The sequence below is a fragment of the Scyliorhinus torazame genome, chromosome 13 (genome assembly GCF_047496885.1).
Source record: "Scyliorhinus torazame isolate Kashiwa2021f chromosome 13, sScyTor2.1, whole genome shotgun sequence".
NCBI classification, from domain to species: domain Eukaryota; kingdom Metazoa; phylum Chordata; class Chondrichthyes; order Carcharhiniformes; family Scyliorhinidae; genus Scyliorhinus; species Scyliorhinus torazame.
The window spans coordinates 28,857,730-28,873,865 of record NC_092719.1 but is presented as its reverse complement, the minus strand read 5'-3'; the positions used below and the strand labels follow the sequence as shown (position 1 = coordinate 28,873,865).

The 16,136-nt window shown below is 49.8% G+C and overlaps 1 protein-coding gene across 1 annotated transcript in view; it reads left to right on the top strand.

Annotated features, from left to right (window-relative positions):
- The first annotated feature begins 1,104 nt into the window (after positions 1-1,104).
- The window catches only part of cimap1b (ciliary microtubule associated protein 1B), an 87,663-nt gene continuing 72,631 nt past the window's right edge, over positions 1,105-16,136 (top strand). Inside the window, exons 1-3 of the mRNA XM_072470865.1 lie at positions 1,105-1,193; positions 1,921-2,045; positions 9,772-9,972. Of these exons, the coding sequence (XP_072326966.1) occupies positions 1,937-2,045; positions 9,772-9,972 (310 nt within the window). The 5' untranslated portion in view covers positions 1,105-1,193; positions 1,921-1,936. The remainder of the gene's footprint in view (positions 1,194-1,920; positions 2,046-9,771; positions 9,973-16,136) is intronic.

Below are 16,136 nucleotides of genomic sequence, written 5' to 3'. Positions count from 1 at the left end.
CCGATCAAATCGCTTCATCATTTTAAGCACCCCAGCTAAATCCTCCTATCCCCATTGTTCTGTAGCCACAATATCAGTGACTAATGTAGATTAGTGGATCTCACGTGGTATTGCTCTTTGAGTTTCCAGGATTTGTTCTTTGCACAATATGGTATAGTGGGGAATGTATAACAGAGCGAGTGGCACAGTAGCACAGTGGTTAGCACTAATGCTTCACAGCGCCAGGGTCCCAGGTTCGATTTGCAGCTTGGGTCACTGTCTGTGCGGAGTCTGCACGTTCTCCCCGTGTCTGCGTGGGTTTCCTCCGGGTGCTCCGGTTTCCTCCCACAAGTCCCGAAAGACGTGCTGTTAGGTGAATTGGACATTCTGAATTCTCCCTCTGTGTACCTGAACAGGCGCCGGTATGTGGCAACTAGGGGCTTTTCACAGTCACTTCATTGCAGTGTTAATGTAAGCCTACTTGTGACAATAAAGATTATTATTATAGAGAGGGAGCTCTGATCTTAAGAGGCTGCCTCGTTGTTCTGGTTGTCCAGCACAGGGAATAGTCTCTGTACTGAACATAAAATGAATCTCTTTATCATTTTAATGAACAGTTGGGTGGGGGGGGTAGAGCGGTCTCGCTGACCTGTGTTCTGTTCAGCCAATTCCCCATCACCAGTGAAGCATCAGAAATGGACTACTTTGCACCTTGAATGTTTTCTCTGCGCCGGGAAGGTGGTGAATTATTAGACCTGATGTGAAATAAAGCAGAAGAAAGGAGATATAAACAGAAAATGCGAGACGAACTCTGCAGGCCTGCCAGCATCCGCGGGCAAAGGAAGCGCTGACGTGTGATTCTTCTTCAGACCCTTCCTCAAAAGGAGATGTCAGGGTTTCAGGAAGAGCAAGTCACAGAGGATTGGCAATCCTAGCAAACTTTCACCCGTGGCCCAGGAGCCGAGCCTGTTGCCACCCCCCCTTTAAACACATTGGCATTGTTAGCTAAGAAATTGATCAGATTTGGTCATCAATCTTTAAGTAGCTGTTGCTGGGAAACCGGGGTGACAATGGCGCTTTCACCCAGCGGCGATCATTGAACCGTGTGAGAGTCGGAGGCAGGAGACGCGCTCACCCAACACTCCTTGCAATTCTTGGGCAGTGTTCTCGCCAATCTGTCGTTGTTCCGCGCTTCAATTGTGAATCAATTAAAAGTGAGTGGGAGTTGGAAAGATCAGGGCTTGGAGAGAGCTTGTTAAATGCCCGCTGGTGTCTTCAAATGGGCAGAGTGCTCAACAGTGAATAGTGGGCTGCACCCGCCCGCACCCCCATTTGAAAACCTTACCTTGTGCTGTGAGCTTTGTCTGAAGCCCCAATTGCAAAGGAGACCCTCGCAAAGGAAGGTTCGATCTCGGATGTGTATTGCCTGGGTTTGATCTCACTCCAGTTTACTTGGTGCCAATTATAGGAAGACCCCGGCCTTGGACCCCACTGCCTCCTCCTGAAAATGTGTGTGTGTGTGTGTGTGTGGAGGTGGGTGGGTGGGGGAAGAGTGAGGGCAGAGAATGTCACCACTCCACCATCATAGTCCAACACCTTCGCCAATGACCATTATTTAGGTTCAGGGGTCAAATGAACCCAAACCTCATTCCAACTCGGTCAACCCAACTCTGCTCAAATTGATTCGCCCAAATAGTCGCCTCATTGACCCCCAGGGGATGTTTGCGATGGGCGAGGTTCGCTCAATGCGCCTAGTTTCTGACCGGGATGAATGGCTACCACCTCATCCTTCCCTCTTTTTGAGAGCATTGATCGCAAACTCCTCCACAGTGATTCTGAACTCCCTCATTGGGAAACGCCACTAAACGTGTCGTGGCTATTTCAGGGTGCGAACTCAATTCTAATCATGGTTTCTCCCCCCCCCCCCCCCCCCGTTTTCAGATAAGTTTCATCTACAATGCCTGCTGATCCTTGGGTTGGAACATGGAGGCCCCACCGCCCGAGAATGGCCGTTGCAGCGATGTACAACAGTCCAGGTCCCAAATACCTCTTGCGTGGACAGACAGGTGTGTATGATGTTGTGTTATGCTTCTTCATGTAGCATAAGTTGCTTCCTTGATGTATGCGCTGACAAAGGAAGGTTCAGACTTGGAGATAGGTTTAACACATTTATTGAACAGTTAATAATTCTCCTACTTGAGTTCAACTCTCCTGCTGATCTCGCTATAGTAACTCAATCTAACTAACCAGTCTGCTCTAATCCATGCAGTGGGTGTGATGCTTCCTGATCAGCCCCTGTCTCTCTGAGTGTCGCCTATGGAAAAAGCAAGAGCATGTGTGCCCTGTCCTTTTATATGGGTAGCCCCCTTGTGGTAGTGTCACCTCTGGGTGTGTCTTGACTGCCCATTGGTCGTGTCCTACCTTACTGACCTATTGGTTGAATGTCTGTGTGTCATGATGTCTCTGGTGCTCCCTCTAGTGTTTACTCAGTCCTAGTGTATCTACATTAACCCCTTGTGTATTTCCAGTGATGCATATCACCACATATGAGACGGCTTACCTTAGCATTCCTGGACCACTTTCTTTTCAGCTTTGGGACGAAAGACCAGGGCAGTCAGCAATGATTTGGACATTCCCCCAAATCACGATGTCACAAATTATTGTCAGACAAATCCTAAAGTAGTCTGCTGCACTAACTCACACCGATCCCCGTTCCTATGGTGAGCAGGAAACACACACTAGAAGACCGCACCTATTTGGTATGTCAACTATCCAGTCATCTTTATTCAAAGAATGACTCAACAATGGCGCCTCAATGACACGGAACACACTGAATTCAGGAACCTGCGGCTGATTTTTCCACCTAGAATCTGACAACAGCCGCGGAAATCCGGGCAAACAAAACACGTTTGTGTGTTTGAGATTTCTGTTGACAATTCCTACCACCTCCAGAGATGTTTAACTTAAGCCAATCAAAAATGCGGCCACTTTGTCCACCCCACAACATTGGAGCTGGCCCAGGATCCGAAACACATTCGACCTGAAGTTTTTTTGCCCTCTGACCTCTCCTTCCTGGTGCGCCCACACAGAGAGGCCACCGAGCTGGCGTGAAAGGTCAGGGCCCTCGCTCCTCCCGCCCCCAACCAGTGCTGGGAATTTCCTCCACCCTTAGGCGGCGTCAACTCCTGACTAACCGCCCAATCCCACCCAAATTAGGATTCTCGCTGTGACAGGGTTGCTGCATTCTCGCTGTGAGGGCATGTGACAATATTTAGTAACAATTCCTCTAGCATTATTCAAATTAATTTAGAATGTCCAGTGAACTATTCCCCCAAGAGCCCAGGGAAATCTGATACCAATTTGTCACTGTTTACATATATTTGCATTCCCTCTGGACTAACGAAATGCAGACATAACAGTATATGGATGAAAGGAAGGTAATAGGGGCATAATTATATCACACAGTCTATGGTGCCTTCTCCGCCATTCCATACTATCATAGTTAATCTTCGGTTCAACTCAATTTTCCCATCCACTCCCCATACCCTTTAATTTCCACTCCCTATACCCTTTAATTCCCACTCCCCATACCCTTTAATTCCCACTCCCCATACCCTTTAATTCCCACTCCCCATACCCTTTAATTCCCACTCCCCATACCCTTTAATTCTCACTCCCCATACCCTTTAATTCCCACTCCCCATACCCTTTAATTCCCACTCCTCATACCCTTTAATTCCCACTCCTCATACCCTTTAATTCCCACTCCCCATACCCTTTAATTCCCACTCCCCATACCCTTTAATTCCCACTCCCCATACCCTTTAATTCCCACTCCCCATACCCTTTAATTCCCACTCCCCATACCCTTTAATTCCCACTCCCCATACCCTTTAATTCTCACTCCCCATACCCTTTAATTCTCACTCCCCATACCCTTTAATTCCCACTCCCCACACCCTTTAATTCCCACTCCCCATATCCTTTAATTCCCACTCCCCATACCCTTTAATTCCCACTCCCCATACCCTTTAATTCCCACTCCCCATACCCTTTAATTCTCACTCCCCATACTCTTTAATTGTCACTTCCCATACCCTTTAATTCTCACTCCCCATACCCTTTATTTCTCACTCCCCATACCCTTTAATTCTCACTCCCCATACCCTTTAATTCCCACTCCCCATACCCTTTTATTCCCACTCCCCATAGCCTTTAATTCCCACTCCCCATACCCTTTAATTCCCACTCCCCATACCCTTTAATTCCCACTCCCCATACCCTTTAATTCACACTCCCCATACCCTTTAATTCCCACTCCCCATACCCTTTAATTCCCGAAGCGACCAAAAAAAGTCTGTCTATCCCAGTCAACAATGGAACATCCATAACCCTCTGGGGTGGAGCATTCCAAACATGCAAAGACCATTCAAAACATTCTGCAAAACAGCTCCAAATCCTAGTGACTTGGAAGAGGAAAGTGCACTCTTGCCAAGTTTGCGGATGATGCAAAAATAGGTGGGGAGGCAAGTGCTGAGTGAGGATGACACAAAGAGTCTATATTGGGATAAAGACAGGTTAGGTGAGCAGCAAAAACTTGGCAAATGGAATATAATGTAGGAAAATGTGAAGTTATGCACTTTGGTAGGAAGAATAAAGGAGCTGAATATTATTTACATGGAGAAAGCTGCAGCACAGAGAGATTTGGGATACTCCACGCATAAATCACAAAACAACTAGCATGCAAGTTCAGCAGATGATAGGGAAGGAAGGCAAATGGAATTTTAGCCTTTATTTCAAAGGAGAAAGGCTGCAAAAAGCTGCAGTAAAGAGTGATTTGGGGTCCTCCATGCATAAATCACAAAAAAACTACCATGCAAGTTCAGCAGATAATAGGGAAGGCAAATGGAATGTTAGCCTTTATTTCAATAATAATAATAATTGCTTATTGTCACAAGTAGGCTTCAAGGAAGTTACTGTGAAAAGCCCCTAGTCGCCACATTCCGGCGCCTGATCGGGGAGGCCGGTAGCGGAGTTGAATCCGCGCTGCTGGCATTGTTCTGCATTACAAGCCAGCTGTTTAGCCCACTGTGCTAAACTAGCAATTTAGGGAATGGAGTTGAAAATTAGGGAAGTGCTGCTAAAACTATAGAAGGCACTTGTTAGACCACACCTGGAATACTGTTTTGCTCCCCTTATCTGAGGAAAGATATTTCAGAGTAAGGGGCATCCATTTAAGACAGAGATTGGGAGAAATTTCTTCTTTCAAAGGTTAGTGAATCTGTGGAATTCTTTATCACAGGGAGCTGTAGAGGCTGGGCCGTTAAGTATGTCCAAGATTAAAAATCAGGGGGTGGCAATCTTGGTGGGGAAGAGAGTGTCGTTCGAGGCGTCGAGCATTGTGGCAGACAATGGCGGTAGGTATGTGATGGTAAGTGGCAAGCTGCAGGGGGAGCAGGTGGTGTTGGTCAATGTATATGCCCCGAATTGGGACGATGCGGGGTTCATGCGGCGTATGCTGGGCCGGATTCCGGACCTGGAGACAGGGGGCCTGATAATGGGGGGGATTTCAACACGGTGCTGGACCCGGCACTGGATCACTCTAGGTCTCGGACAGGCAGGAGGCCGGAGGCGGTCAAGGTGCTGAGGGGGTTCATGGACCAGATGGGAGAGGTGGACCCATGGAGGTTTGTGAGGCCGGGGGCCAGGGAATTTTCATTCTTCTCACATGTCCACAAGGCCTACTCCCGAATTGACATTTTTGTCATGCGCAGGGTGCTGATTCCGAGGGTGGAGGATACGGAGTACTCGGCGATAGCCATTTCTGATCATGCTCCGCACTGGGTGGACCTCGAGTTGGGGGATGAGAGAGACCAGCGCCCGCTGTGGCGCCTAGAGGTGGGGTTGCTGGCGGACGAGGAGATGGGCGGGCGGGTCTGGGAGTGTATAGAGAGGTACCTGGAGGCTAATGACAATGGGGAGGTGCAAGTAGGGGTGGTCTGGGAGGCGCTGAAGGTGGTGGTCAGAGGAGAGCTGATCTCCATTAGGGCACACAAGGAGAGGGGGGAGAGGAGAGAGAGGGAGAGGCTGGTGGGGGAGATTTTGAGGGTGGCTAGGAGGTACGCGGTGGCCCTGGAGGAGGGATCGCTTAGGGAGCGGCGTAGCCTCCAGGCTGAGTTTGATTTGTTGACCACCAGGAAGGCGGAGGCGCAGTGGAGGAAGGTGCAGGGGGCGGTATATGAATATGGAGAAAAGGCGAGCCTGATGCTGGCGCACCAGCTTCGGAAGCGAGAGGCAGCTAGGGAGATCGGGGGAGCTAGGGATGGAGGAGGGAGCACAGTGCGTAGTGTGGTGGGTATCAATGGGGTCTTCAGGGACTTCTACGAGCAACTATGCCGGTCTGAGCCCCCACTGAAAGAGGGAGGGATGGGTCGCTTCCTGGACCAGCTGAGGTTTCCGAGGGTGGAGGAGGGGCAGGTGGCAGGGTTGGGGGCACCGGTTGGGTTGGAGGAGTTGGTCAAAGGGATAGGGAACATGCAGGCGGGGTAGGCACCGGGGCCGGATGGGTTCCCGGTTGAATTTTCAGGAAGTATTCGGACCTGCTGGGCCTGCTGTTGGTAAGGACCTTCAACGAGGCAAGGGAAGCTGCCCCCGACTATGTCTAGAGCGCTGATTTCCCTGATCCTGAAGCGGGACAAGGATCCCCTACAGTGTGGATCATATAGGCCGATCTCACTCTTAAATGTAGGTGCAAAGTTGCTGGCAAAGATTTTGGCCATGAGGATAGAGGACTGTGTGCCGCAGGTCATACACGAGGATCAGACGGGGTTTGTGAAAGGGAGGCAGTTGAATACTAATGTACGGAGGCTCTTGAATGTTATAATGATGCCGGCGATGGAAGGGGAGGCGGAGATAGTGGCGGCGATGGATGCGGAGAAGGCCTTTGATTGGGTGGAATGGGGGTACCTGTGGGAGGTGTTGAAAAGGTTCGGGGAGGGGTTCATTAGGTAGGTGAGGCTGCTATATGAGGCCCCGGTAGCGAGTGTGGCCACGAACAGAAGGAGGTAAGAGTATTTCCGGCTACACCGGGGGGTTGAGGCAGGGGTGTCCCCTGTCCCCATTGCTCTTTGCGCTGGCGATTGAACCCCTGGCCATGGCGTTGAGGGAGTCGAGGAACTGGAGGGGGCTGGTGCGGGGTGGGGAGGAGCATTTGGTGTCGCTCTATGCGGATGATTTGCTGCTATATGTGGTGGACCCGGTGGGGGGAATGCCGGAGGTGATGAGGATCCTTAGGGAGTGTGGAGAATTCTCCGGGTGCAAGCTTAATATGGGGAAGAGCGAGTTGTTCGTAGTGCACCCAGGGGACCAGGAGAGGGGGATTGGTGAGCTCCCGCTAAAAAGGGAGGTGAGGGGTTTCAGGTACCTGGGGGTCCAGGTGGCTAGGAGCTGGGGGCCCTTTTGCACTGTAAATTCTATGATAAGCTTAACTTCACGAGGCTGATGGAGCAGATGGAGGAGGAGTTTAAGAGGTGGGACGTGCTGCCACTCTCCCTGGCGGGTAGGGTGCAGTCCGTTAACCTCGGTGCTCCCGAGGTTTTTGTTCCTGTTCCAATGCCTCCACATCCTGATCCCTAGGGCCTTCTTCAGGTGGGTTAACAGGAGCGTTATGGGGTTTGTGTGGGCGCAGAAGACCCCGAGGGTGAGAAGGGTGTTCCTGGAGCGGTGCAGGGATGGGGGGGGGGTTGGCGCTGCTTAACCTCTGTGGGTATTATTGGGCCGCCAATGTGGCGATGGTGCATAACTGGGTGATGGAGGGGGATGAGGCGGCATGGAAGAGGCTGGAGATGGCGTCCTGTGTGGACACGAGCCTGGAGGCACTGGTGACGGAGCCGCTGCCGCTTCCTCCAGCGAGGTATACCATGAGCGTGGTGGTGGCGGCTACCCTCAAAATTTGGGGGCAATGGAGACGTCACAGTGGGGAGGTGGGGGCCTTGGTGTGGTCCCCGATTCGGGGGAACCACCGGTTTGTCCTGGGGAGGATTGACGGAGAGTTCCTGAGCTGACACAGGGTAGGTATTAGAAGGAGGGGGGACCTGTTTGTGGACGGGAAGTTCGCGAGCCTGGGTGAGCTGGAGGAGAGGTTCGGGCTCCCCCGGGGAACACCTTCAGATATATGCAGTAAGGGCATTTGTTCGGCAGCAGGGGGTGGAGTTCCCACTGCTGCCGCCACGCAGGGTCCAGGACAGGGTGCTGTCAGAGGTGTGGGTTGGAGAGGGGAGGATCTCGGCAACGTATCAGGTGATGCAGGAGGAGAGGAGGCCTCGGTGGAGGAGCTAAAGGGTAAGTGGGACGAGGAGTTGGGTGAGGAGATTGACGAGGGGATGTGGGCGGATGCCCTGGGGAGGGTGAACTCTTCCTCCTCTTGCGCGAGGCTCAGCCTCATACAATTTAAGGTGCTGCATAGGGCTCACATGACCGGGGCAAGGATAAGCCGGTTCTTTGGGTGCGTGGACAGGTGTGTTAGGTGCTCAGGGAGCCCAGCAAACCACACCCACATGTTCTGGGCGTGCCCAGCGCTGGAGGACTTTGGAAGGGTGTGGCGAGGACGGTGTCGAGGGTGGTCGGATCCAGGGTCAGATCGGGCTGGGGGCTCGCAATATTGGGGTGGCAGAGGAGCTGGGAGTGCAGGAGGCGAAAGAGGCCGGTATTCTGGCCTTTGCGTCCCTGGTAGCCCGGCGAAGGATTCTCCTTCAGTGGAAGGATGCAAGGCCCCCAAGCGTGGAATCCTGGATCAACGATACGGCGGGGTTTATTAAATTGGAGAGGGTGAAATTTGCCTTACGGGGATCGGTGCAAGGGTGCTTCAGGCGGTGGCAACCGTTCCTAGACTTCCTGGCAGAACATTAGAAGATGGTCAGCAGCAGCAGCAACCCGGGGGTGGGGGGCTTGAGTGGGCGTGTATATTTGCCTTTGTGTTGATGAAGGCTGTTAATTTATTATTTATGTATATGGGGATATGGGGGGGGGGGGGGGGGTGTTCTTTTCTTTCTGTATTTTGTTGTTGATATCTTGTGAAAATTTGAATAAAAATTATTTATTTTTAAAAAAGTATGTCCAAGACTGAGGCAACAGATTTTTAATCAGTAAGGAAATCAAGGGTTATGGAGATATAAGGCACGAAAGTGGAATTGAGGATTAGCATATTAGATCAGTCATGATCTTATTGAATGGCAGAGCACACGCAATGGGCTGAATGGCCTGAATGGCAGAGCACACGCAATGGGCTGAATGGCCTGAATGGCAGAGCACACGCAATGGGCTGAATGGCCTGAATGGCAGAGCACACGCAATGGCCTGAATGGCAGAGCACACGCAATGGGCTGAATGGCCTGAATGGCAGAGCACACGCAATGGGCTGAATGGCCTGAATGGCAGAGCACACGCAATGGGCTGAATGGCCTGAATGGCAGAGCACACGCAATGGGCTGAATGGCAGAGCACACGCAATGGGCTGAATGGCCTGAATGGCAGAGCACACGCAATGGGCTGAATGGCCTGAATGGCAGAGCACACGCAATGGGCTGAATGGCCTGAATGGCAGAGCACACGCAATGGGCTGAATGGCAGAGCACATGCAATGGGCTGAATGGCCTGAATGGCAGAGCACACGCAATGGGCTGAATGGCCTGAATGGCAGAGCACACGCAATGGGCTGAATGCCCTCTTTCTCCTCCTACGTCTTACGGTTTTATGGTAAAGCTGCTGAAATTTCCTTGTTTGATCTTTTTCCAGGTTACTGGGATCACGACACAACAACAAACAGGGCACCTGCTTACTCGATGGCCAAACGCCACCCAGATCTGAAAGATAGCGGCACGCCAGCACCAAGAACGCTACCAGAGAAGATGACTCACCATGGAAAGGAGAGTGTTCCTGCCTGGACAATGGCCCATCGACACAAAGATTATGACCCTGGTAGAACTCCAGGACCAGGTCAGTGCTGAATGGCCAAGAGGTGGGAAATGTGATGAATAAGGAGAGATGTTTTAGTTCGCAAACCAACTGTTGTGTCATGACACAAATTGTGGCTCACTGCACTGTCCTGAGTTCTTTTGGCCAAATCTTCAGCTTTCTAGGCCCGAAGAATTAAAATGACCTCCCTAAACTTTTCTACTTTTTTCTACCGTGGGCAGCACGGTAGCACAGTGGTTAGCACAATTGCTTCACAGCTCCAGGGTCCCAGGTTCGATTCCCGGCTTGGGCCACTGTCTGTGCGGAGCCTGCACGTTCTCCCCGTATGTGCGTGGATTTCCTCCGGGTGCTCCGGTTTCCTCCCACAGTCTAAAGATGTGCAGGTTAGGTGGATTGGCCATGCTGAATTGCCCTTAGTGTCCAAAATTGCCCTTAGTGTTGGGTGAGGCTACTGGGTTATGGGGATAGGGTGGAGGTGTGGGCTTGGGTAGGGTGCTCTTTCCAAGAGCCGGTGCAGACGCGATGGGCCGAATGGCCTCCTTCTGCACTGTAACTTCTATGATTCTACTTCTCCCTCCTCTTTAAGATGCTCTGATATATGAATAATCCTAATATCTCTCTAGATAAAAGCACATTACCGCTGATGCTGCAATCTGAAACAAAAACGGAAAATACTGGATAATCTCAGCAGGTCTGACAGCCTCCGTGGAGAGAAAAAGGGGCTACCATTTCGAGTCTGGATGACTGTCAAAATATCTCTCTGTGTCTCGGAGTGAAATTCTGTTTGGCAATAGCTCCCGCGAAGCGACTTGAGACAATTCACATGTTAAAGGTGCTAATTAAATGCAAATTGCTATCGACTGTAGTAACCAGCTTCTGAGTTTTAATGGTAGAGGCGGGAACCCTCACAACTGTTAAGAAGTATTTAGATGAGCACTTGAAATGCCATAGCATATAAGGCTATGGACTAAAGAACATAGAACATAGAAAATACAGCACAGAACAGGCCCTTCGGCCCATGATGTTGTGCCGAACCTTTGTCCTAGATTAATCATAGATTATCATTGAATTTACAGTGCAGAAGGAGGCCATTCGGCCCTTTGAGTCTGCACCGGCTCTTGGAAAGAGCACCCTACCCAAACTCAACACCTCCACCCAACACCAAGGGCAATTTGGACATTAAGGGCAATTTATCATTGGCCAATTCACCTAACCCGCACATCTTTGGACTGTGGGAGGAAACCGGAGCACCCGGAGGAAACCCACGCAGACACGGGGAGGACGTGCAGACTCCGCACAGACAGTGACCCAAGCCGGAATCGAACCTGGGACCCTGGAGCTGTGAAGCAATTGTGCTATCCACAATGCTACCGTGCTGCCCTTGAGAACAAATAAATCTACACTATATCATTTTACCGTAATCCATGTACCTATCCAATAGCTGCTTGAAGGTCCCTAATGTTTCCGACTCAACTACTTCCACAGGCAGTGCATTCCATGCCCCCACTACTCTCTGGGTAAAGAACCTACCTCTGATATCCCTCCTATATCTTCCACCTTTCACCTTAAATTTATGTCCCCTTGTAATGGTTTGTTCCACCCGGGGAAAAAGTCTCTGACTGTCTACTCTATCTATTCCCCTGATCATCTTATAAACCTCTATCAAGTCGCCCCTCATCCTTCTCCGTTCTAATGAGAAAGTGCTGGAAAATGGGATTTAGAATAGATAAGTGCTTGATGGTGAAGAGCCTTTTTCCCTGCTGTAAAACTCTTGACTTTATGATCAAATGTACTATCTTTCAGATAAACTAGTGAACTCACAGCCTGTTCTGCATGCTGACAGGGATATTCAAGATCAAATGGCATTGTCCAAATGGAGTGAGCAGCTCTCTGGGTGTACTGGCCAACACTCCTCCCTCAGAATTTGTCACAAAAATCTGATCGCTACTCTCACTGCTATTTGTGGAATCTTTCTCTGCACAAAATAGTAGCTCCGCTTTCCAGCGGCCTGTTAAGAAGCTGGAGAAATGCAGGTCTTTATATCTATCCAGGTGGTATGAGAATGGACTCCCCTATTTACACAAAATGTTTATTGGGTTGAAACTGAGTTCAGTTAGGCAACTGTCAAATATGGATCCCTGAAAAATGCCTCTTCTGCGGGCAAAGGACAACAGAGGAGGCGTCAACAAAGTTGAACTGTGAGTTTGAGATGGGAATAAAGGAGTGTAAGAAAACTGAATGAAAGGTTCAATTAGAACATGGGTGAGATGAGAGACGGATTAGTTGGTTAAAGGAATGATCAGTTAATAATAATCTTTATTAGTGTCACAAGTAGTAGCCTTACATTAACACTGCAATGAAGTTACTGTGAAAAACCACAAGTCGCCACATTCCGGCAATGTGGATAATCTCGGTATGAGGAAATAATTAAAATGAATTATGTCATGCAAGAGTACCTTTAAGAACTGGATGTTTAAGCAATGTACCTTTTAAGAAAACAGTGATGCCATAGAGTGGGTGGGGCTCAGGTCAGTTCAGCCATTTTGCAGTCTGTGTTTTGCAGGTTTTTAGTTTCAGTTTAAAAAAGTTTGAAAAGAACCTGGCTGGTTTTGCTGAGAGCAGTTTAAAAGTGCCTGGCTGGTTTTGCTGAGAGCAGTTTAAAAGTGCCTGGCTGGTTTTGCTGAGAGCAGTTTAAAAGTGCCTGGCTGGTTTTGCTGAGAGCAGTTTAAAAGTGCCTGGCTGGTTTTGCTGAGAGCAGTTTAAAAGTGCCTGGCTGGTTTTGCTGAGAGCAGTTTAAAAGTGCCTGGCTGGTTTTGCTGAGAGCAGCTAAAAAATGCCTGGCTGTTTTGCTGGAGCTGAAGGCAACCAAGCTAATAGATCTCTGCCATGCTACAGAAACTATATATATCCTTTAACCTGATGTGATACTGTTTAAAGGTGTTAAGTCTCTTGGAAGTTTGAAGGAACATTTTAAGGAAGTATTTACTGTTGCAATATTTTCTGAGTTATCTTTGAAGTAAGGGGTGTTAAGAGATCCAATGTTTATTTAAGATGTTAAGTTGAGTTCATGGAATAAACAGTGTTTTGTGTTTAAAAACCCACGTGTCCATAATTGTAATCCCACACCTAGGGAAAAAGCCGTGTGCTAGGTAAAGCAACAAATCCATTAAAGGGAGAGGTTGGTTGAACTCTGTGATACATTTTGGGGTTCTGAAACCGCCTCACCCATAACATTATAAATCTTTTTAAAAATAGGAATTACTAGATTAAAATGAAACAGTTCCAATCAGTTCACCGTCTACCATTCTGGTAAACACATGATACAATCATGTCAAGTGGTTGTCTGGTTAAACTCCTACATGGGACTAGTGGCCTGTTACATTGGATTGGATTTAGATTGGATTTGTTTATTGTCACGTATACCGAGGTACAGTGAAAAGTATTGTTCTGCGTACAGTCCAGACAGATTGTTCCGTATGTGAAAAAAAACATAGGGCATATATAAACATACAATGTAAATACATAGACACAGGCATTGGGTGAAGCATACAGGAATGCAGTACTACTCAATTGCCTGGTTCTTCTTGGCACCGGTACAATGGTGGTCTTCTTGAAGCAGATGAGGATGTTAGAGAGTCACCTGAAGGCCCTTCCCCGATGCTCTGCCACTGATGGGCCGAGTTGCCAACGGCGCAGTTCACCTGTGGACTCAGCGGATGAGAACCCGGCGTGGCGGCTGTGGACTGTGTCCGGCGCCGCCGCAGTCAGGCGGGATCCATGCTGCTGGCTGGGGAGGGCTTCTGCGAGGGCTGGGGGACTGGTGAACTAGGGAGAGGTTGAAGATGTCCGTGAACACATCTGCCAACTGGTCCGTGCACGACCAGGGACTTCGTCAGGACCCATTGTTTTTCGGGGGTTCACTTTCAAGTAGGCCGCTCTGACTTCGGAAGCTGTGACGGTCGGTATGGGTGTGTTCGAAGCTACTGGGGCAGTTGACAACGGTTTGATGGTTTCCTGCTCAAACCGAGCATAGAATGCATTGAGTTCATCGGGGAGGGGTACGATGCTGCTCGAGATTCTATTCGGCTTTGTTTTGCAGTCCGTTATGGTGTTTAAGCCTGGCCACGACCGACGAGAGTCCATGACATTCGTCTGTGACGTTAGTCTATGACTCCAGCTTGGTCTGATATTGTCTCTTGGTCTCCCTGGTAACTTTGCGGAGGTCGTATTTGAATTTCTTGTATAGGTCAGTGTCGCCTGTCTTGAACGCCTCAGACCTGTCCTTCAATAGGGAGTGAATCTCCCGATTAAGCCGTGCCATCTGGTTAGATAACGTACGTGCTACCTTCTTCGGCATGCAGTGTTCTACAGACTTGCTGATAAAGTCTGTGACGGTAGTCGCATACTCGTTTAGGTTGGTCGCTGAGTTCTTAAATATGGACCAGTCCACTGACTCTAAGCAGTCACGTAGAAGCTCTTCTGTTGCCTCAGACTAGCACTGCACAACCTTCTTAACCGGATTATCCTGCTTAAGTTTTTGCTTGTATGCCGGGAGAAGGAGCACTATCTTTTGGTCTGATTTTCCGAAGCGCGGTTGGGGGATGGATTGGGAGGCGCCCTTGATTTTTGTGCAGCAGTGGTCGAGAGAGTTGGCGCCCCTGATGGGACTGGAGGTGCGTTGGTGGAATTTTGGCAGTACACTCTTGAGGTTGAGGTTGGCCTAGTTGAAGTCCCCGGCCATAATCAAAACAGCCTGCCATGGACAAAGCTGAATGGTGGGGCGGGGAGGGGGGGGGTGTTGTGTCCCTTTCAAATTGTCCCAAATCCTGTGCCCTCCCTCCCTCCCGTCACCATCTAAATTCAAATACTCCAAATAGGAAAATACTACATGCAAAGGCAACACGCAAAGAGTGTTTTAATATATAGGAAGCAGGTACTTACTTGCAGATATTTACTTGCAAATATATAATAATTGATGTGACCAACCTGCCCAATATGCTCTCTCCGTCTTGGTGAAACAGCTAGCCCACTCTACGCTGCACATGCGTTGCCGCAGTCTGATCCCATCTCATTGAAAACCCTTTTATGGCTGTCCCACAGACCCCAGTTTGACAGTCACTGCCCTACTCCACCATCATGGACCACAGTGTCTCATCGATTGAATTCACTCATACGGCATGAGAATTAGCAGTTTCAGTCTGACAATACACTTCATAATTCATGTTTCTTGGTCAGAATTATGGGAACTAACTGTATTTCCCCTTGCAGCTCTCTTTCAGCAGATTGACTCAGACAGATTTTGTAATTATCATCCGAATTAGGAAATTTGCAACAGGAACATTTACATTTGTAAAGTAATAAACCATGAAAAACAGTCATCGGTTGCTGACGGCGCAGTTCACCTGTGGTCTCAGCGGGCGGGAACCCGGCGTGGCGGCTGTGGACTGTGTCCTGCACCGCCGCAGTCGGGAGGGAGCCGTGCTGCTGGCCGGGGTGGGCTTCTGCGAGCGCTGGGGAACTGGTGGGGGATGGCCAGAGGGTGGCTGGGGGGCACTATCCGGCTGGTCGGGTCTGCGCACGGCTGCCGGCATGTTTTACGGCATGACCGCTGCAGGTCGTCGCCGTGCGCACGCGCGGCCACGGACCCGGCTATTCTCCGGCTGTTTAAAGCGTGGGAGCCGGAAGTTTTACTTGGCACGTCTGCTAGCCCCTCACCGGTCGCAGGACTGGTGAGAGTTCAGTGCTGAATATTTTTGGCATAAAACGCCACAGTTCCTTCGCTGGCATCAACACTTTGTCTCAAAAACAGTAAATCTAGTCCTAAGTATTGACGCCGGACTGAGTCGGGCGTGTTCTACCACAGCAAAATTGGTGCAGTTCCCATTCCAATTCATCAACCGTAATGGGCTATCAGCGGAGCCACGTGGAACATGATCGATTCCAGTGAAAAACGGTGTCTGATTCACCAGAGTCGGGATTGACACTCGAGAGGCTGACAAGCTACAGCCAGATATAAGCACTCCACTCCCCACCCCACCATCCCAGCCAACAAGATGGCAGCAAGGGGAGCAGCGCCACAGTTCACAAATGCGATACTCGAGATCCTTTAGGCCGGCGTGGAGGAGAGGCAGGCCACCCGGTATCCGGGTGGGGAGGCAAACCCCCACCCCGCACCAGCTGCCAGC